Source organism: Mustela putorius, unplaced genomic scaffold, assembly GCF_011764305.1.
Source record: "Mustela putorius furo isolate JIRA1106 unplaced genomic scaffold, ASM1176430v1.1 tig00004013_pilon_pilon_pilon, whole genome shotgun sequence".
Lineage (NCBI taxonomy): Eukaryota > Metazoa > Chordata > Mammalia > Carnivora > Mustelidae > Mustela > Mustela putorius.
In genome coordinates, this window is record NW_025422151.1 from 953,091 (window position 1) to 976,715 (window position 23,625).

General features: G+C 33.9%; 1 protein-coding gene across 2 annotated transcripts in view; it reads right to left on the reverse strand.

The window, feature by feature from the left end:
* The window catches only part of COG6 (component of oligomeric golgi complex 6), a 79,004-nt gene that overhangs the window by 5,051 nt on the left and 50,328 nt on the right, over positions 1-23,625 (reverse strand). For both annotated transcript variants that reach the window (XM_004779236.3, XM_004779237.3), the window contains exons 14-18: positions 17,394-17,525; positions 16,922-17,089; positions 14,104-14,211; positions 12,955-13,008; positions 11,592-11,671 (exon numbers count right to left, since the gene is read on the reverse strand). In XM_004779236.3, the coding sequence (XP_004779293.1) occupies positions 11,592-11,671; positions 12,955-13,008; positions 14,104-14,211; positions 16,922-17,089; positions 17,394-17,525 (542 nt within the window). The remainder of the gene's footprint in view (positions 1-11,591; positions 11,672-12,954; positions 13,009-14,103; positions 14,212-16,921; positions 17,090-17,393; positions 17,526-23,625) is intronic.

Sequence of the window (23,625 nt, forward strand, 5' to 3'; positions counted from 1 at the left end):
CACAAAAAGCATTTCTACATATGCACATAAGAGAATAAAAAGTTTTAAATGAACTAAAGCCAATTTTTAAAGATCTGGCTGGAAAAAAAATAGCATGGGGTTCATAAAATCTGCATCAACTCTATGTTCTCATGACCTTTACTTCTTGCCATCCTCAACTACTTCTATTCATGTATCACTATGCCTAGTGACAAAAACACTATCTGTTCTATTTTTACAACTAAATTTAAATGCGTCTTTCAAGCTTTACTCCCAAACCTATTTTGTTGTTGTTTCTCATTTCTATCAGTGGCATAACCATGCTGCATCACCTCAGTTCAGACCCTAACGAACTCTTGTAATGGAGTAGAGAAAAAAGCTCCATCTGATCTTCTCTCTTCTAGTCTTTTCACATTCGATCTATTATAAGCACTGCTGTTAGGTTAATTCTTCTAAACCACACCTATTATCTTGTCTCTCCCTCACCCAGGGCCTTCCTTCAAGGAGTTTCTCTGGTTTCTGGGAAGTCGAAATCCCTCATCCTGTCCTTTAGAATCCTTTATAGCATCTTCCATATCACAACTCTGATCCTGAGGTCTGACACAATTTCTGTTCTCTCTCCCCTGCTTTTGTTCACCTAATTCCTCTGCTCTATTCCTTCATTTGCCCAGGATGCTTTTCTTTCTCTCTCACATTCAAATACTCTCTCATTCCCTGATCCTCAGAGCTAGAAATAATTATTCCATTTTGGAACGTGCAAGTGATATTTGGAAGACTATCTGTGTATCTGTGGTCTAAGAAAGAATGAAATTAATTGGACAGAATGAGAAGAAAAGTAAACTTATGATCTAGGGTCATCAGCACCCTGTTCTGACAGGGTCTCAAACTCTTGGTGAGGTGAATCGATTTGAAATTTCCCCCAAATTGCTAAAGCTTTCAGAATGAGGGTGGATAGAAGGAAGTGACACTGAGCAAATTCTCTGAAGAGACTGGAGTAATGCTACTGGCCATACCACCTTTTCACTGGAAGGGAGGATGGTAGAAACTGGTTTGGAAATCTACTTAACCAGATGAGCCTTCGAGATATTTGTGATCTATTACTGATCAATCCTACAATTAACTGAGCATAAAAATAAATGCATCAGTATGACGCAAAATTATTTTCCATATATGAAATAGATGAAAAATACTATAAACTAATATTCTAAAATTCTGTTAAGTACACATTTGATGCCCATTTTGCAACTAGTCAAATTATGAATTTTAGACACAGCGTTTTTTGTTCTTTACTCAAAGCAGTAAGACAGATTTGGGGGGAGGGTTATAAAGCATCCATTACTTACACCTATTATTCTAAGATCTATATTCAATCTAAATGTAGTGTGTTTTTATACTACATAAAGAATACAAAGAGACAAGGTTATTCTCTCCCACAAGAAGTTTAAAATCAGAATATGGTACAATAATGAATGTTAAATATAAGTTTAAAAAGTTCACAGTAACTGGTAAATGTAGAATGGAATCCTGAAAAATCTGAATAAATTTTAAATTTTATTCCCAAGAGTCAATGATAAAAAATTTTAATAACCCAGGGCACGTTTCTGTTTATAAGCTAAACTAGCTTGCAAATTTTTTTTTTTAAGATTTTATTTATTTATTTGACAGACAGAGATCACAAGTAGGCAGAGAGGCAGGCAGAGAGAGAGAGAGTGGGGGAAGCAGGCTCTCTGCTGAGCAGAGAGCCCGATTCGGGGCTCGATCCCAAGACCCGGGATCATGACCTGAGCCGAAGGCAGAGGCTTAACCCACTGAGCCACCCAGGCGCCCCTAGCTTGCAAATGTTTACAACTCACAATTCAACAGAAAATTCATTATAAATCTACAATGGAGAAAATCAGAATAAAGCAATACTACTAAGACATAAATAAATACAACCAAGCCAATAAGACCAAATAGGAGTTTATAATTTATTTTCAATTTTGCTGTTCGATAGTACAGGGTTTCTCATTCTGTTCCTCAGTTTAGGAAGCTACCAAGATAGGGAAGGGATTAAAAAATGAACACAGTTGTGCAGAACAAGATAAGACATACCAAAGCTCATGGAGGAAAGAAGTCTCATGTAGTGGGGTGAATAAAGAAAGGCAAAACGACTGTTCCTCCTGGCCTGTCAGCTAGCTGCTAAAGGCAACCAGGACAGAAAGGCAATGGGAAGAGAGATTCTCCAAAGTGAATCAGAGTCAAATCCAAACTGTAAAGAGCAAGAACTGCGACTGATAATGATTTTCTACGTTTCTCTACAAATTTAAGAGTTCACTCTCACTACCTATCACTACCAAAGCCAGGTACAGGTCCACACACTCACATTCAGTAATTTTTTTCTAATGAACTATATGTAGTAGAGATCAAATGGAACAGTGAGTAACGTCACTTTCAGAAGACCTTTACTCTAGTTGAAGCTCTGCCACTTAATTACTGTTGCCTTGAACAAGTTATTTAACCTTTCTAGGACTAACTTCACTACCATAAGGCAAAATATTGAGATTGATAATATATACAGGGTACTTCCAGCTCTTAAATTACTCCATTGGATTGAAAGTGTTTTAATGACCTGCTAATTAAAAAAAACCCCTCTATTTATACACATACATATGAATACATCACATATACACACATACACATATTTGTATACCTACATGTTCTTTGGGGGAATTGGGTTCCTTATAATGATTTATAATGAGCATGCCAGTTATTTGTATATAAATATTTTTACATTTATATACAAATCTGAGATGTTAAAAGTTTTGCTCTTTTGCCATTTTACTATCTCCTCCTCTTTATTTATTGTGCTAATTACTATGCAATTAGTATGTAGCTTTTATCTTAAAAAATATGCGTGTATCTGTATATCTGCCTGCGTGCCTGGTGTCTCAGCCCAAATTATTCACTAGTATCATTTAAGAAATACAGAGTCTCGAATAATGATGAATCATTATAGTGACAAATAATGTTCAGAATGGAAGTTTCAGGTATTATCTAACTACATTTAAAATCACTAACAAATCAGGTCAGTCATGTGCTTCTGAAAACCTGGAATGTGCTCATCCACGGATCAACTCGTGTGCAGACAGGGATGAAAGCAGTATTGTTTTCTAGTGGTCTATGCAGAGCATTGGAGCTAGCATGGGCATCCACCTCAGATCTACACTCTGTATTTTGATCAGCCACGGCCAAGTCCAGAGCTGCTGGATGGAGAGTACTTTTAAAATTATTATTTTTTTCCATTTGAATTCAATTAATTACCATACCATATATTATTAGTTTCAGAGATAGAGTTCAATGATTTACCAGTTGTATATAACACCCAGTGCTCGTTACATCACTCCATCCGACCCCCCGTCCCAGCAACCTTCAGTTTGTTTCCTAGAGTTAAGTCTCTTACGGTTTGTCTCCCTCTCTGATTTCCTCTTATCTTTTTTCCCTCCCTGCCCTTATGCTCCTCTATTTTGTTTCTTAAATTCCACATATGAGTGAAATCATATGAAAACTGTCTTTCTCTGATTGACTTATTTTGCTTAGCACAATACCCTCTAGTTCTATGTACAATGTTGCAAATGGTAATTTTTTTTCTTATGTACCACATCTTCTTTATCCATTCATCTATTGATGGACATCTGGGCTCTTTCCACAGTCTGGCTACTGTAGACATTGCTTAGAATTATTTCTGGAGGTTAAAGTCTAAAGATAGGTGTCCTGTTTTTCACATGACCAAAGAATATACAAAAAGGCCAGCTGAAAGGGAAAAAAATTTTGAAGTAAGCTATAGTATCTATAAAGTTAGACCATTAACTTTCTTGGTCTCTTTACTACCATGAAATCTCATAAGTAGTAATTTATTAGGTGGTGCTCTATTGGCCTCTGCACAGTTTAATAATAATCATCATAGTGCAAACAGAACTTTTAGAAAATAAAAACATGATTCATACAAAGAATGAAAGAATGTCAAAAATTTATAACTCTTTCATAGGAAACATAAGATGTAAAGATAGTTCACAGGACATTTTGAGGAACTGGTCATTTACAGGCATTTGGAAAGGAAGGTTAGAATAGAAACAGGTTAGACACAGAACGGGTTAATGTCCTATGGAGCAAAAAAAATACACAGGACATTAGGAAGCATGGGGCCTTTAATCAATAATAAGCAGAGCATCAAACTATGAAACATGCCCCCAAGTAATTACATAATTCTCGAGGGGTCTGTTAACAATGCTTCAGTGTGACACAGAAAGGACACACTGCTCTCCCAGACCAATTTACCCTATTTCCAAGTTTCAGAAAGTCTTTCTCACATTTAGAAAGGATTTTGCTATACCAGTGTATCATGTATCAAGAATAACGGTCATGTAGTTAATTAACTGCTGGAAAAAAGAAAAAAGAAATTGAAGGAGGAGAAGATGAGGATGTTATAAAATTGTACAGAAGGGCAATACTTTTCTTATTGATCAGAATACCATGCATTAAGAAATTCGATTTTTCCTGTTACAAACAATGTCCTAAAAATTTAGTATTATAAATCTCAAAAATACTAATAAAGACTAATATATAACTAAATGGAGATATCACCCATTTTAAAACATGTTCACGAAACATTTTAAATAATTATTTAAAGCATTTAGCTGTGATAAGAAATGAACTCCTTACTTACAGAATCAGTGAGCTTGTCATTAATCAGTACTTTAAGATTTTGGTTGCCATAACAACATGACACAACTTTCATCATTACCATAAACCCAGCATTTCTAAAAATAGCTTATTTCAACATTCAGGCTCTGTGATCACTAAAATTGAGCTTTATTACAGAACCATAACTAAGAGTGCAATCAAATGCACCACAGAAGAGAAGAAGTCATTAACAATTTAAGCCTGAAAATCTAAAAAGAAAAGATGGTAATATATTTATAAATAATAGATCGGTTAAAGAATTTTGATTTTTCTTTTAACATTAACACATCAAAAACATCACAATGGATCAAGTCAATTTTCCATCTCAGGTCAGTTTTCTGTCACACACTGTAAAGCTTATCTTAGGGGCACATGGTTGGCTCAGTTGGAAGAGCATGCAACTCCTGGTCTTGGGGTTGTGAGAGTCCAAGCCTCACAATGGGTGTAGAGATTACTTAAAAAAATAAAATCTTCAGGAGTGCCTGGGTGGCTCAGTGGGTTAAAGCCTCTGCCTTTGGCTCAGGTCATGATCTCAGGGTCCTGGGATCGAGCCCGGCATCAGGCTCTCTGCTGGACAGGGAGCCTGCTTCCCTTCCTCTCTCTCTGCCTGCATCTCTGCCTAATTGTGATCTCTGTCTGTCAAATATATAAATAAAATCTTAAAAAAAAAAAAACTAACTAAAATAGAGGTTAGCTGCTTGGCCAGACTCAAAGTTACCATACAAAATTGAGTATGTTTCCTATATACCAGCAATATCTAATTAGAACAGGTAATGGAAAATAAAAGATCTTATCATAATTGTCACAATTATTTCCTAGGAATAAACATGATAATAGAGAAGATTATATGAGGAAATTACAAAACTGTATTGAAAATTCTATAACATCATATAATAAATGAGCATACCATGTTCACAGATGGAAATATTCACTAGTGGATTATATATTTTTAGTTTCTTTTTGCTCATTCTTAAATTAGCTTGGTGAGTGTTTCAAATGCAATCGAAAAGAATGTTACCTTCTATAGTTGTGTGTGGTATTCTATATCCTTCTATTAGGTTGAGCTGATTAGTGGCATTGTTCAGTTCTTCTACACCATACTCAGTTTTTGTCTACTTTTTCTACAACTACTAAGATAGCAGAGTTGAAATATCTACTTAACAATTGTCAGTGGATCTATTCTTCCTCAATTCTTTGAGCTTATACTGCTTGGTTTTTGAAGCTCTGCTATCAGTTGCACATACCTAAGGTGATTTTATCTTCTTCATAAACTGACTCTATTATTATTATAAAATGTACCTCATCTTTGGTATCTGTCCTGCAGTCTAATTTTTCTGATATTAATATAGTTATTTTAGCTTTATTCTGATTAGTATTTGCATGGTGTATCTGTTACTATCCTTTACTCTTAAAGTGTTTGTATCCTTACATATAAAGTGGATTTCTTACAGATAGCAGACAGTTGGGCCATGCTTCTTCATCTAATCTAGGAAGCTCTGCCTTTTATCTGGAGTGTGTAAGTCTTTTACATTTAATACAGTTATTTATAAGGCTGAATTTAAGTCTGTCATCCTGCTTTTTTTTTTTTATGTTTGTCCTATCTGTTGTTTTTCCTTTTCTGCTTTGTTTTGATATGACTGTTTTTTAGCATTCTATCTTATTCATGGACATGTTAGATGATTTTTGTCCAAGAGCAGGCTGCAAGGTTCACAATGTACCTTCAAAAATATTATATAATAACCTTATAACATCATAAGTGTACATTTCTACTTTCCTCCCACTCCATCTTTTGTGCATTTGTTGTCATAAATTTTATTTCTATGAGTTAAAATCCAAAAATTCACTGTATTTTTGTTTTAAATGGTTAACTATCTTTTACATTTAGTATTTCCTGTACTCATTATTTTTCTGTGAGTTTTCTTCTGGTATTCTTTTCCTTCAGCCTGAAGGAATCACCTTTCTTACAGTGATAAATCCTCTCTGCTTTTTTTACCTCAAAATTTATTTATTGCTCTTTCAGGTTGAAAGATATTTTTGATGAATACACTATCAAAGGAGATATTTAAAGATGATATTCTATTGTCTTCTGATCTGTACTATCTATAACAAGAAGTCAGTAATATGCCTACCATTATTCCCTGCAAATAATATGTCTTTTTCTCTCTGGCCACTTTCAAGATTTTTCTCTTTATTGCTGGTTTTCAGTAATTGGATTATGGTGTACCTAGGTATGGTCTTCACTGTTGGGTCATTTAACTTTTTGGGTCCGTGGGTTCATGTTTTCCATCACATTTGGAAAAAGCTGTTTTAGTTCTTCAGATTTTTTCTGACTCAATCTCACTATGACACTCCAGTTATATGTACTTGAGATTGCTTAATATTATCTCACAATTCACTAAGACTCTCCAACTTCTTCTAGTATTTAATTTTTTTCTATCTGTGCTTCAGTTTGGATGGTTTCTACCATACTCTTTCAGGCTGACCTTTCTCTCTAGGTGTCCAACTGACAGTTATGCCTACTCTGTTAATTTTTCATTTTAGATAGGATACTTTTTGGTATAGAATTCTCATTTTGTTAAACTCCTTATTTTTTCCTCTCAGTATAATAATGTTTTCCTTTAAGTCCCTGAACACACTGTAAACAGCTGTCTTGAAGACTTTACCTGCTAATTCTATAAACTGTCTTGTCAGTCTGTTCTTTACTGATAGAATTTTTTTTTTAGTTTTGGTTCATATTTTCCTACTACTTCACCTAAGTAATTTTTTATTGCATTATAAATGCTACACCGTTGATTGTATTTGTTGTCATCCTTAAGGGCGCTAAGTTTTGCTCTAGAAGGCACTTAATTTAGTTAAAGATCAGCATGACCTTTTAGAGTTTGTTTTTGAGCTTCTTTGAGTCTAAAGTAGTCTTTATTGTAGGACTAAAATAACCCTGCTTTTAAAACTTGGACTTTCTGAAGTCCGTAAAGTATTGTGCAAGCTCCAGTTATTTTTCAGCTCACAGGTTTCCAGTAGCTGTTCTTTCCCTAGCAGTCCTATTTTCCCCCCAAATGTACTTTATTTTTGTTGATACAGGTTCTGCTGATGGTTAATATGGGTGGCTTAAAAAGAGGCAGTTAAGAAAAGAGGAAAAAGAAAAATTATCCTGCCTACCTCTTTAAAAAAAATTTCCTTTAAAGGCATTATTTCTTAATCATTACATTATCTTCCTAGTATATATAATAGAGGAAGATTCCTGAACAAGGGTTCTCAAATCATATCCAATTTCTATTATGCTCACTTTAGGAAGCATCTATAATTTCCTTTATTTCTTAAACTCCTCATATACATAATTCTGAATCATCAAGAAAAGCCATTGAGAACAACTTATGTATTTTTAACTGTGGTTTCTGTAATCCAATCTCTGTATTTACACCACCGAAAGGTGAATATTGGAGTTTGGCCCTGAAAAAGGAACACACCCTTCTAATTCACCCCAAGGAAGAAAGTAAGGAAGAATTCCTTAAAACTAATTTCTTTCCCTTTTCTTCATTTTCTATACAACTTTGCTTCCTGGCTACTTAAATTTTTTCAATAGTTTATTTCAAGGCTGAGGCATTTAATCAAAATCTCTCTTGAAAAGCAGTCAAACTCTAAGACAAAGAGAAGGGAGACAAGAGTGATAGGTGTCCAAAAGGTACTGCAGCTATAGTAAAGTGCAGGAGAGCAGAATATTAATAAAATTTTAAAATAACTAAAAAGAGCATTTTACATTTGAAAGATCTACTTCAAAGAAACAATAAACATTTTAAATAAAATATGAATAGAAAAGAAATTGGTGACATAAAACCATGAAATAAATTTTGGTTAAAAGTGAATTAACATTTTGAAAAGGTTCAAAATTTAACTGAATAAAAGTTTTGTCCTATTGTCTCAAATGCTTCAGAAATAAGATCAAATAAATACTGTGCCTACACAGTAGCAGAAATAAGGATAAAAGTTAATTTTGAAAATAAGAAAAAGCCATCAATCAAAGAAAGGAGGAAAAGCAGTTAGAAAGTCTGCTTTCATGGTGAATCTAATTTCACTGTGTAAAATGTCCTATTTTCAAAGCAGCCCTGATTTTTAAAATAAGTAGCCAAATTGATACATTTTTTTCTTCTGAAAATGTATTCACAAGTTACACTTTAATTTTAGAATACTTTGCAAATAACATCTTAGAAATTTTCTGAATGAAAAAAGTGATAGTTATAGTAGTAACCAATTTCTCTTAGTTGTTCTATTATTACTTACATGCATTTCTCAATTCTTAAATGTAACTATATTAGAATTTGTAATGGGATGTTAGGTATATACTATAAAAACAAAATACTAATTAAAAATTTAGATTTTAAGACAATATTACAAAAACTATGTTCATTTATTTGGCTGTTAACAACAAAATTTATATTATTATTGTTAATCAATAAAACAATAAAATGGAAAACTGAATAAATGGAAAACTGAAATCCTGAAAACTGAATAAAATGGAAAACTGAAATCCTGCAGTAATAGAAGACAAAAATTTGATTTGAAATATCATTTAAACTTTAGAGAATCTGAGGAGTCCTCACAGATAAAGAATTCAGATACAGTCATAGAAAGTGCTTAATCCCACTGCTAGTTCTGTAACTTTAAACTATTATTTAAAGTTTATGAAAGGGGGGTAAAAATCTATTGAGAAGTATTCCTGAGTTTAAGGACATACGTTTTTAAAAAAAATTTTTTTTTAAAGATTTATTTATTTATTTGACAGAGAGAGAAATCACAAGTTAGGCAGAGAGGCAGGCAGAGAGAGAGGAGGAAGCAGGCTCCCTGCTGAGCAGAGAGCCCGATGTGGGACTCGATCCCAGGACTCTGAGATCATGACCTGAGCCAAAGGCAGCGGTTTAACCCACTGAGCCACCCAGGTGCCCCACGTTTTTAAAATTTTGATGAATGTTGTCAAATTACCCTCTAAAAGGACTGTACTAATTTATATTCTCATCAAGAGCATATGAAATAATCTCCATTTTCCCAGACCCTTTCCATTAACACATAACAAACTTTTTATTGTCAGTAATCTAATAGGCAGAAATTCTCAATGCTGTTTATTTTGCATTTTTGATCACTAATATGTTCTCATATATTTACTCGCCATTTCCATTTCTTCTGTGAACTGTCCAAACATACAGTGCCTGTTTTTCTGTTTTGTCCTGATATGCAGGATTTTGTTCTATATTAAGGATAACGTATCAAGGATAACTTGTGTGTTACATAACTTGCAAATATTGTTCCACATTACTGTTTGTATTTTAACTCAGTTTATATTGTTGTTTTCTGTGGGAAAAAAAAAATCAAAAACTTCAAGTGTTTTATAGCCAAATATGTCCATTTTCTCCTTTTTGTCATCTGGCTACATGCCATCCTTTATAAAACACATTAAAAATTCCCCTCAACTGGCATATTATGAAAAGAATAACAGTATGTTTCATATTTATTGATGCCCCAAACAACTCAATACTCAAATACTAAGACTGAAACGTGTGGTTAAACCTAAAGGACCTATAGGTATTCATTTAAAAAAAAAAAAAATTCAAGAAACACACACAATTTGAGCCATGGCATAATAGAGTTCCTTTTATAATCTCTCCGGTCTTTAGAATTCCAGCTATGTAGGGGCACCTGTGTGGCTCAGTGGATTAAGCCTTCGGCTCAGGTCATGATCTCCGGGTCCTGGGATCTAGCTCCGCATCGGGCTCTCTGCTCAGCAAGCAGCCTGCTTCCCCCCTCTCTCTGCCTGCCTCTCTGCTTACTTGTGATCTCTCTCTCTCTCTGTCAAATAAATAAATAAAATCTTAAAAAAAAAAAAAGAATACCAGTTATGTAGATAGTATAAGATCTTTATACTATAAAGGATAATAAAATATGAAATAAAAAAAAATTAAAATCATTCACTCTTAACTACACCTAATATGGGAAAATTCCCTAACTTTATGCCTGAGAAAAAAATGGTCCATCCCATTTCCAGCCTATTCTATTTGAGACCAAATTTTTCTGTATGTTCAACCAAAAGCTGCCTCCTTGCTTTATTTACTGCTGTAGACCTACTCTCCAGAACAAGAGAAAACGAATGTACCACCCACCACTTTGTACCACTGCATCCTTGCAGATAACTGAAATATGTTCTTCAAGTTTGATTCTTTTCTTACTTTTTAATATAAATACCTGTTCACATGTCTAATTGATCCAACAGACTATAATCTCCATGCAGACAGGGCAAATGTCTTTTGAATCTTAGTCCTTGCCTGTTATATAGGAAGCATTTAATACACAACTGGGTGTCAATTTGTCAATATCTTCCTTATAATCAAGAAAGTCAGACAATATCAACTCTGTTTCTTCTAACCGTAACATTCTAAGATTTTAATGCACAGTTCTTTGTCTCGAACATATTCCTGATAAATACATGATACTGAACAATTAAAAATCTATCTCCAGATCCAAAATAATCTATAAAGTAGTTCATCTGCACTGCACAATTAATATATTATTCATCTTCCATAACATTTTAAATGTCATTTGGACATCTTTGTTAATACAAGGGAATTTTGTATTATGGCTATACACATCCCATTATATTCATATTCATTTTATAAACCATTCACTGAATAGAGACTTTGGAGCTGTATATATATAAGCAATAAGTATGAATAGGGTCAGGTCAGATCTCATAGGGGTGCTCAGACATAAAACAAGGTTGGTTACTATAGATCTTCAAAGGTAAATCTACTATTCAACGTAAATTTTTTCTAAAAAATGTGCTTGGTATTTTTAAAAATATATGAATCTTTACCAACTAGTTGAAACACACACACACAAAAAATACTTACTTCACTGTGGCACTTAGAAGAAAGTTCAGCTGTGGCATCAGCAAGCTGTCTGGGGCTGACAGGTAACGATCAAACTGAACCTACATGAAGTAGAGAAAGAGCAAAACATAAAGTGCATATATCTGCTAGTAGACATCTCAAACACAATCATCACTTCTAAGGGTTAAAACTTAGCAAACATACCATGGTACAAATAATGAGTTCTTTGTGATCAAAACGAGTTACTGCTTTAACATTCTAACTAAAATTCCCTAACAGTGTCAACTTCTTAATATAGTCAGTATCAGCAATATTTACTTTTAAAATTCTGAATCCAAGTCACTTGCCTTAATCTACTTCACTAAACTTTTGAATAACAGTATTAACAAGAAAAGTCATCAGAGTTCAAGTCTACCTTACTTTCTTAAATCCACTGTATTTGTTAATTGTTAATTTACCTAATCACTCAACTAATATTTATTGAGTACCTATTATTAGGAAGGTACTATATTAGGTAAAGTGTAAATAATGGTGAGCAAAAGAGGACAGTCCCTAGCTTCAAAGACCTTATGATCTACTGAGAAAGATCATGAACAGATAAAAATGGAAATAAATATAAAATTACGAATTGTGTTATGGATGCTATGAAGGAAAATACCAAAGCCCTATAAAAGTGTAAATCAGGAGGATGGATCTAGTTTCTGCATTTGGCAAAAGAATCTGAGGAAAGGATATCTGAAGTGAGATCTTAAGAGATGAACAGAGATTAAGTAAGAGTGTGTGTGTAGTGGGGGGTCAGAGAGATAGAATGGATGTGACAGCATGGATGAAGGCTTGAGGTGAGAAAGAGAATGGCTAACAGGGATCAGTTCATGCAGGTCTTCTACTATTCTTTAAAGGATTTTAATCCTTACTGGCAAAAGCATTAAGGAAACCACTGAAGTGGGGGGAAGAATCTGATTTAAGTTTTAAGAAGTTATGTCTGGCTACAGGAAGAAGGGAAGGTTATAATGGTAGATGCAAGGACACCAAATAGGTAGCTACTGATGCATCTTAGACTACAAGGACAATAACACGGTAGACAGAAGAGGAGATATTTGACAGAACAAGACGTAAAATTATCAGCATTTGGTTAGTGACAAGATGCAGGGGCTGACTCCCAGATCTGGATCTGTATAATTAAACTAACAGCATTACCATAATTCGTAATTGTCTACTTTTCACATTTATTTAGTTGTGTAAATAGCTATACTATAAATATACTATAGATATATGCAGTATATCAAGAGATAAAATTACCATCCAGGACAAAATTATCACACAGGAAAAAATTAATAATGTTTTATGAGGAAACCTACGTTGAAATGCTTTACTATTCACTTACCATTGCAGCCTTCAGTGCCACAGAATCTAGGTTGGGCAAATTAGCTAAAGAGCCCTAAAAAAAACCAAAACAAAACAGCAAAAATAAGATGTAAATAAAAGGCGCTATAGCGCTATAGTTCAATTATGAAATATAGTCTATTAATAGATACCCCAAATTTGGAAATTCATCCCCTTTCCAAAGAACTCAAGTGTCACCTCTTCAACCTCAACTAGAGCAGGGACTATGACTTGATCATTTCTGCATAATTAGCATGAAGGCACACCATCATATTTGTTGGAAGGAGTGACAAGCACAAGTTTATTAACAATGAGAACACCAGTATATTTCCGATTTACACACAAGCAAGGCAAAAATGCAAGGAAGCACTTAGAAAATGTCAGTAAATCATGGAGGCTTGAAGTTGCACTCTGACAGTTTTCAGTAGTATACAACAGCAGCAGAATTGATTTCTCTTTGATAGAAATTTACTTGCTGCTTTATCAGAATAAAAAATTTGGAACTGGTAATTTTTGAGAGCTTCATTTAGAAGTTCTTGGACTGTAAAATATTCTTCATGTTAATGCCATTTAAATGAGTTCTCTGCTTTTTAAAGAAAGATCCTTACTTAGTTTTCTCGGGTTCCCCCACTCCCTTCTCTACTTCCACTGGAGTCCTGTAACTTTACAAGATCTTATGCTGGCCTCAAAATATTTACCTTTCCAAAATAATAGACCAAGATTCGCCAAGTTAGAAAGGGGATGACTACATTTACACAGTAACCTATGCATTCAATTAACTGATAGTGATATAGGAAGTTAGAAAATTCACCAGTATGAATATCCTTTATACATTTTATTACTAAGCTTTTCCCCATATTTTTAACCAAAATTACCAAGGTAAAAATTAATATTTGGGGGCACTCTGCTACATCTCAGGTAGTCATCTAGGAATTGTACCTGTATTTTCTCACTTTATTTTCAGAATACTGTAATAGAAATACTATTATTATCCTAGTTCCACAGATGAAAGACACAGAGATAAGTCACTTTCCCAGTTTAAAACAAAGCAAACTATTAAGTGGCAGAGCTAAGATTCAAGCTACAGTTCAGCTCTAGAACCCATGCTCTAAATGGGCATTTCTCCAGTTAGGAACACCCATGTGCTTACCTGTTCAGGCTTATGTTGCTGTACGGTGTTATAGATAGAACTCAAGCCTGCTCTAGTTAAAACATAAGAAGCTTGCTCATTTATAAGTGTGTCCAAATGTGCTTCAATCTAAAATAAAACACAATAGAAAGAAAATACTTTAAAAGGGGAATAAGACTGATGAGAGTAGAAGTAGACCACTGTGGAGTCGGCTCTTCATCAGGGACCTGCTCCTTGCAGTGCCTATGAGGCCAGACCATGAGCCACATGGGCTGCTTCTGTGACAAAGCTTTTCCTTCCCCAAACAGGAAGTCCTCCTACAAAAGGGAGAGAAAGTCTCACTTTAAAAATAACTGAAGAGGACTCTAGGACTAGTCACTAGTCAAAAAATCTGAGTTGTTTGTCAGTTCTTTTAAAAGATCGCACTAAGCAAAACACAAACAAAAAACAATAAACAGTAAAAATAACAACAGTGTAAAATAAAATATTTAGAAAGACTTCTGGGAAGATGAAGGCCTGATGTTCCTGACCTCCACATTTCCCTTACCCTTCCAACTTCTTGGACCAACTCAACGAATCAAATGTGCCATCTGGAGAAGCAGGTTTGTTAGAATCAGGGGAGAATTGAGGACTGGCAGAAGGTTGGTCAAAGATTTAAGGTTAGGAACTGCTTAAGCTAGCAGATTTAAGTTGTATGTGCTCATCTGCTTCGTAATATCTTTGAGGAACCCATCTAATGCTAATGCTAATGGAGGCAGAATCCACACAAGTTAGACTACCCTGATGGACTGAAACAACCCTTAGTGGGAAGAAGTCTGCTGCTCCCTTACTTTTACCAGTACAGGCCCAAGAGTTTGGGGTCTTCCATCTTTTCTTGACCAGGGAGTTCCCTCTGTTTTACCAGTTTGTTTGTCCATGGCGCAGTTTAACACTAACGGTGCTATTAATATCTGGATGCTTGCCAATAGCTGAGCACCTCTCCCCTTAAAAAACTTACAACTAACTTAAGAGAGGTGAGTATATTCTAAGAGAAAACTCATCTGAATAATTAGAACAAATCTTTTCCGGAGGCAACTCTACTAAAAGACACAGAGTTCTTTAACTTTTTTTTTTTTATAAGTGAATGCCCAAGAAACTACAATTAGAGCCTTTAGTCATTAGACTTACTGGAAATCAAAGAAAAACAAGATGTGCAAATATAAACATTTGATGAAAAAGTTACTGCTAAGAACCAAATGAGTATCTGAAGAAGAACAGAAGAAAAGTAATACAGTAACATCAAAGAAAGATTAAATTAGAGTATAAAAAGAAATTCGAAGAGAGATTCTGGAGATAAAACCAACTAAGGGGCAAGAGCTTCAGAATATAAAAAGTAACAGATGGAAAAGTGATAATTAATTAGATAGTAAAAAACTTTATTGAGCAAAAGAAAGGGATGAATCTTCAGACTGAAATGGCTCTGCAAAATCCAAATGGAAATAACAGAAAAAGAGACATGCCAAAAAATATCCTGAGGAAATATCTCAACTCGAAGGAGAATCCTTACAAGCTTCCAGATGGACAGACTAAGTTACCACAAAGAAAGAATCAGACTAGTCTGAACTCCTTTCTTGAAACACTGGAAGAAGGCAAGTAAGAGTTGAAGGAAATTAATAGACAATTGATAGGAAAGCTCTGAAAATCAAGAATCCTTTACTCCACAAGGTGAACTTTCTTTGGAGGGCCTAAACACACCACATCTTCCCTATCTGCATTATTGTGCAATCCTCTCTACCACTGACTCTGGGGCTGAGCCATGCAACCATCGTTGGCCAACAGCCGATCAGCAAGCATGGAATAAACACAGGCTTCACACGTACTTACACACTGGGGCTTGTCCCCTTGGAATGCAAAACATGACCATGGAATAGTTAAGAAACACAGATAATTGGGGATAAAACAGATCCATGAATACCTGATATATCTGAACTTCTTACGACTGAGACAAATGGCAGAGTTTGGGGGTTGAGTTAGTGATAAATATAGTCAAAAGCAATGAAATTTTTTTTAAATAAAGAATTTTACTAATTCCACAAAAAAAGTAATATAAGAAAGAAAAATTAATCATACTTCATTATATTTCTTTCAAAAGGAATTAGAAATTAGAAAATATCAGAAGTTTATATGTACCAAAGCTTATTCCTTAGAAACCCCCAAAACTTTACAAATGAATTTTTACCATAGCCACTGCCAAATTACTTACATACTTGCAATAACACAGAACACTCAGAATTTTTTCTTAAAAACATTATATTTACCAAAACTCACTATTTTAAAATCAGAAGCCAAGTATCGGGTAAATTTTACAAAATGCTTTGTTTTAGCCATTTTACAAACTCTTAAGTGATACCATTTGGCTTATAGGACTAGAGTCACTGGTATAACAAACTGTAATGTTTTGCCTAACACTGGTTTACACATAGATAAAAATATATCTGTCCTCTGTAACACCTTCTGCACTAGCTAGAAAGCTTGAAAAATATAGCATATTATTCACAGTTCAGAAACTGAAATCTGCATACAGAATAACTGTTCCAATCAATAAGAAAAGCTTCATTCCATCATCACAAACTATGGTTTGAATAAAATATCATATTTATTATATATTCTAGCTTCCCCCAAACAAATCCAAAATACCAAGAGTGTGTGTTTATGTATGTGTGTGTATGTGGACTTCTATCAGACTAAACCAAAGGATTTATAAAAAGTAGGTCACTAAAACTGGATTAAGGCCAGTAACGAGATCATATACAGAAAAAAGGCCCCATCACAGTGAGCTGTCATCTTACGGTAAAATTACCTGAAACTGCAGCATTTCTAGACGTCTGTCAGTGAACTCAAACAGAGCTAGTGTTGTCTTCATCATATATAGTGAATTGACCATGAAAGTGGCCATGTCAGCTGTGCCTAAATTGCTGGCAGATACAGTACACATTTGGAGGAGAGGATCCAAGACACATGATAAAACCTATAAATGCAAACACAATGAAGTTTATTTTTTATTCCCCAGTCAGTGAAACTCAAATTGGAAGGGGGCCAACTTACAGAAGTACATTTTTAAAAAGATTAAAGGTTACAGTAATCATAATGTTTTTTACAACGAGCTTCACTGAATAAAATACTCTTCAAAAATAAAGAGACCTGGTTCAATATTTGAAGGAAGAATCAATGAGAACGACTGTTAAAATGTATGGGTTATAAAATGCCAGAATTTTAACAGAATGTGTAATAGACAAGCAATAAGTAATTATTAAAAATGACTTATAACATACTTGCACAAAGTCAGCTTGACGGGCATCTAATGGTACAACTGAAGAATCGTGAGAGGCCAAAACTTCACGCAACAATGTGAGTGTCTGATTTAATGCCAAACTTGGTCCAAGATCAGGTGGTGGGAGTTCAACCTAAAATAAAGGGTAGTTCATCCACTGCTTATATTTTTCCGCTGAAATTTAATGCATGAATAAATGCAACTCATAGTTAAATAATACATATAAAAGATGTAAAGCTTTGACATATTACAAAATCTTTAATTAGAAAACTTAGTGGTCTTTGAACTGTAGAATTATATTTTTATACAAACTTGAAATGGCCTACTGTTTTGTTTTTTTAGCCCAAGTCATAAGAAAAAGGCAATCCAGAAACCAGCACTCCCCCAACAGTAACATAACTGAGAATCATCACCCACCCTTGGCCCAAATCTCAGAGATTTTGGTTCAGTATGCACAGGTTTGTGGCCGAGGAATCTTCCTTTCAATAAGCACCATGGGGAATTTTTCAGGGCATTGGCCAATGGGCTACACACTTCACAAAAACACAGTACACACTGTATTCTATAGAGTGTAACACTGCCACCAAAATCTTAAGTACACAAGTTAAAGATTAGTTTTATATTTTAGATTACCATTTACTAGTTGTGTGGTCCTGGGTAAGGACACAGAGCGTCAGAGAGATTCTGTAAGGACTAAGTAGGATTGTTGCATCTAAAATACTGGTAGAGAAGCAGGTACTTAGTGAAAGGTATGCCAAGTTCACTACCTCTACTTGCCAGCATCACGATATCCAAGAAGACCTCTCTCTGAATTTTTTGAAACACATTTTTCTGAGTACTTACAATACTAATATAGACAGATATTTTAAAAAGATTTTATTTATTTATTTGACAGAGAGAGAGAGAGGGATTATAAGTATGTAGAGAGGGAGAGGGGAGCAGAGTCCCAAACCTGTTCCACAAGAAATATGGGAAATCCTTCAGGCTAAAGCATGTTACTAGACAGTAACTTAAACTCTTATGAAGAAATAAAGAACAGCAGTAAAGGTTCTGACATAGGTGAATACAAGACAATATTAATGTACTTTGCATTTGTAATTATATTTTCCCTGATTTAAAAGAATAAATAAATAAATAAATGAAGCAATAATTATAATTCCATGTTACTGAGCACACAATGTTAAAAGATGTAATTTGTACAAATAACAGTGTAAAGGAAGAGGAAAACTGGGCTATGTAGGAGTAAAGCTTTAACATGCTATTGAAAGTAAGTTGGTATTAACCTGAGCTGCTACAACTTAAGATGTTAATTATAATTCCCAGGGCACCACTAAGAAACTAACTAACTACACTCACAAACTCTCACACACGTTTACTTAAATAAATAGTAATTATTTAAATTCCTAGAGGGAATTAAAGTAGCATACCAGAAAGTATTAACACAAAAAAAGGCAGTTACAGAGGAACAGAGGAACAAAAACAGTTAAGACATACAAGAATAGCAAAATGGCACTTACCTTATCAGCAATTAAGTTAAATGTAAATTTATTAAACATGCCATCCAAAAAGCAGACTGGCAATGGATTTTTTTTTAAAAAGAATGATCCAACCATCTATATATTGTCTTCAAGAAACACTTTGATTTAAAGACACAAAAAGGTTGAAAATCAAAGGACGGGAAATGATAAACCTTGCATACAAAAACCAAGAGAGAGCTACAGTAGCTATACTAATTTCAGATAAAATAAAGTCTTCAAACAAAAACTGCTACTAGAAACAAAGAAGGGTATTATATGTTTATTATTAAGAAGACATGACAATTAGAAACCTATGCATATAACAGAGCCCTGAAATACATGAAGCCAAGGCTGAAGCCAAAATTGAAGAAAAAGTATCTCCCATGGAAAATATTTATTTCAAGTTTCACACCTCTTTCAGTTGTTTCCTTTTTTGTATTAAATTCAAATTCAAATTGAAAGACTCTAGAATATGAAGTCATCTTTATAAAAGTATTCTCTATGCATTCACCCAATTAAAAAAGATATCTAAAATGTTGTTAAATGGATGGCAATGAGGGGCATCTGGGTGGCTCAATTTGTTAAGCATCTGCCTTCAGCTCAGGTCATGATCCCACGGTGCTGGATAGAGCCCCACATCCGCCTGCCTGCTCAGTGGAGAGCCTGCTTCTCCCTCTACCAGTACCCCTCCATGTGCTCTCTCTCTGTCAAATAAATAAATAAAATCTTAAAAAATAAAAAAACTGATGGTAATGATGGTTACTTAATATTATTTCTAAATGAAGAAATTTTTAAAAACTTTCATCTTTGTGTTTTTCTGCACGGTCTGAATCCTTATAATGAGTTTATGCATATCAATTTTACAAAAATAACAAATCCATCTATCACCCAAACTGAATGAAACATGTCAACCCATTAACAACAATTAATTCAGGATAACAGGGATTGATGACTGTTATTTTGTTTTTTGTATTTCCAATGTTTTAAAATATTTAATAAAATAAGTGTGCTTATAATTTTAGAAATTAAATTAGAATATACAGGTATTTTATATACATGTATGCATATACATAAGTAATACAAAATGCACAGAAGCTAGTCATATTAAAAAATGACTTAGGGGAATCTTTAGATAAGTATAAATCAGTAAGATATGCCAGCACTCTAACAGCTTTAATACAGAAATAGGGGGCTCCTGGGTGGTTCAGTGGGTTAAAGCCTTCTTCTGCCTTCAGCTCAGGCAATGATCCCAGGGTCCTGGGATCGAGCCCCACATCGGGCTCTCTGCTCAGCGGGAAGGCTGCTTCCTCCTCTCTCTCTGCCTATCTCTCTGCCTGTTTGTGATCTATCTCTGTCAAATAAATAAAATAAAATCTTAAAAAAAAATACAGAAATAGGCAACTATATAAACCAGAGGAAATGTGTGTGTGTGTGTGTGTGTGTGTGTGTGTATCTCAGTTTCCCAAAACCTTCCACAAAAAATAATAATAATAATAATAATAATCAAGAATTTAACAAATCCTCCAGGGATGCTTCAATATAGCAATATATACTATATGATTAAGACTCTAATTTTTCATGTGCAATTTCTTCTTCTAGGTTATAAACTACAGTATAGTATCATTTGGAAATAACAACAAAAAAACCTTACAAAGTATCTTTCAAAAATTGAGTTTGTCAGTTGCCAATCAAAACAGAAGGCCAATGACAAAAATCTTATGCACCAGTAAGAGCTGATGAGAAAACTTCTTTTTACCCTCTTGAATTAAGGTCTTTAAAAGCTGTGCAAATTTGAAACAAAAGTCATGCCTCTGTTAGCAGAGTCAATGATAAATGATACAAGTGCTACTTGTACTCACTTCATTCAATAAACTGACATTCTATGAAGCACTTTTACACACATCTATCAGATTAGCAATAGCTCAGAATCACACTTCAAAGGCAAAGTGAAAATTATGGCAGTTGTATAAACACGACTTACAATTTTACTAATAATGTTGTAAAAAATAATGGTTAGAAAATTGAAAGAAGAAAAATATCTAATTAATACCCTCCTTTCACTTCAATTTAATTTCATTTAAGTGAAATGTATTTCTAATGGTTAACCTTTATACAAGATAGTGTGGTATTGGTGCAAGGACAGACAAACCAATGGGAGTAGAATAAACATTTATAAAACAAATCCACACATATATGGTCTTGTGATTTCTGACAATGTTTCCACTGCAATTCAGTGGGAAAGGATTGACTTTATGATAAATAGTGCCTGATCTACTAGATATTCAAATGGGAAAGATTTTAACCTTGACCCCTACCTTACAGCATACTCAAAAATTAACTTGAGATGGACCAAAGACCTAAATGTAGAAGCTAAAGCACCAAGCTTCTTAGAAAATACATGTAAGGATAACTTAATGACCTAGGGGCAGGAAAAGATTAAATGAATAAAAGTTAGGATATAGGACAAAATTAAAATGAAGATCTTATGGTCATCAAAACATACCATCAAGACAGTGAAAAGACAGGTCAAAATTGGGAGAAAATATTTGTAATGCTGATTTGAATCCAGAATACATTTTTTAACCGCCCCCCAAATCAGTAAGAAAAATACAGATAATCCAATAGAAAAATTGGTAACAGACTTCAAAAGACACTTCACAAAAGGGCAATACAGCAACCAATAAATATATGAAAAACGGCTCAACATCACTGGTCTTCAGAAAAGTACAAATCACAAATGACCACCACACAATTTCCATAATGGCTAAGATTAAAAAGATTAGCCATATCGAGTACTGGACAGGATGTGGAACAACTGAAACCCTCACACATTTCTGGTGGAGTAAATTGATGCAAGCACTTTAAAAAAATGAGTGGCAGTACCTACTAAAGCTATCAATCCCAACACCCAGAGAGTCCATTCCTGTATATACACACAAGAAAAATGAAAATTTATATCCATCAAAAGACATGGACAACAATATTCATAGGATCCTTATTGACAATACCTATGAACTGGAAACAATCCAAGTATCTATCAATATACCGTGGTGTATTTATACAATTGAATTATTACATAATAATTTAAAAATGAACTACCGTAGACAACATGGATAAATTTTACAGATACGTTAAATGAAAGCAGTCAGATCCAAAAAAGTTCAACTGTATCAACCTATTTATGTGAATTTCAATAGCACACAAAAACAGGAAATAGAAGTCAGTACTGAGAAAAGGCATAAAGAAGCCTTCTGAGGTGCTGGACATACGTTTTATATCTTGATCTGGGTGGAGATTAATGAGCATATACAAATAAAAAATTCAACTAACTGTACACTTAAGATTTGTGTACTGTCAGTTACATCTCCACTTCAAAAGTTTACTTGATGTTTTTGTTTATATTATGTAAACCCTGAGAATCAACAATGTCTTATAAAAATATCCAAAATTCATAAATAAAGTTACCATTAATACTTATTAATGTACAAAAGTGCTTTAGGAAGTACACATTCATAACTTTATGTACATTTTCCAACTGATAAAGCTGAACTATAAAAAATTCACATTTAAAAACATTTAGTCTGAAAATTCACATTCCATATGTTAGAACCTCCCTTTTTAAAAAATATACAGCGCTATAAACTAAACAGTTATTCTTCCTGTGACTGTTCACCATGACACTTTTCATCCTTTGTATAAACAGGTGCTCTGTTTTAGAAGAAAATGAAAAGGCTGCACCATAAAAAATTCCAAAAGCTGTTAGGACATCATTCCCATTCCACTGTGAACTTTAGTTCTATTCTTTCAAATACTTTCCATTTAAGGTCTAATTTTCTGTTCTGTAGTTTTTACTCATCCATCCTCTTTCAAAAATAGAAACAAAACTAGCAAATCAAAAAAAAAAAAAAAACTATTTTTCTTCTTCATCTTATATATAGACTCCTTTTGTCCTATCTATGTACATATATGTTCTAGCAACTGACAATAAACAGAACTGTTTTTTAAATCACTTTATTGAGGTATGATGACATAACAAACAGGTGTACTTATTTAATGTATATAATTTGATGAGCTTGGAGATCCGTATACCATGAAACCATCACCAAATTCTATGCCATAAAACAGATCCATCACCTCCAAACACTTCCTCCTGTTTTATGTTTTTACTTATGGAATTAAAGTTTTTAAGTCGATAAAAATATCCACAATGAATCCTAAAATGCAAACTAACATTTGTTTGAAATAACTTCAAATAATGACAACATTTTATTTCACATAACTTTATTTAAAATTTAAAAAGCATTTTAGCTGAAAATATTGTTTTTGTTTTTCCCAATGGAACATTCTGTAAGAAATAACGTAAAACCCAAACTATTCATCTAGAACAGCATTTCTCATACTTTAACATGCATATGAATGAGCAGGGAATCTTGTTAAAATGCATATTCTGATTCAGTAGATCTAGCATGCCTAAGATTTCTGAATGTCTAAGAACAGTGATTTCTAACCTGCTGGTCCATATACTACACTTTGAACAGTGAAAGAAGATTCCAAACACTAACTAAATACTAAAATTTAAGTAAGAATTTATTTAAAGGACCACTTCGTTCCCAACCCCTCCATAGGTCTGGGTAAATTAACCCTATTAATTTGGGTTTCTTTTTTTTTTTTTTAAAGGTTTATTTATTTGAGAGAGAAAGAGAGAGGGTGCCTGGG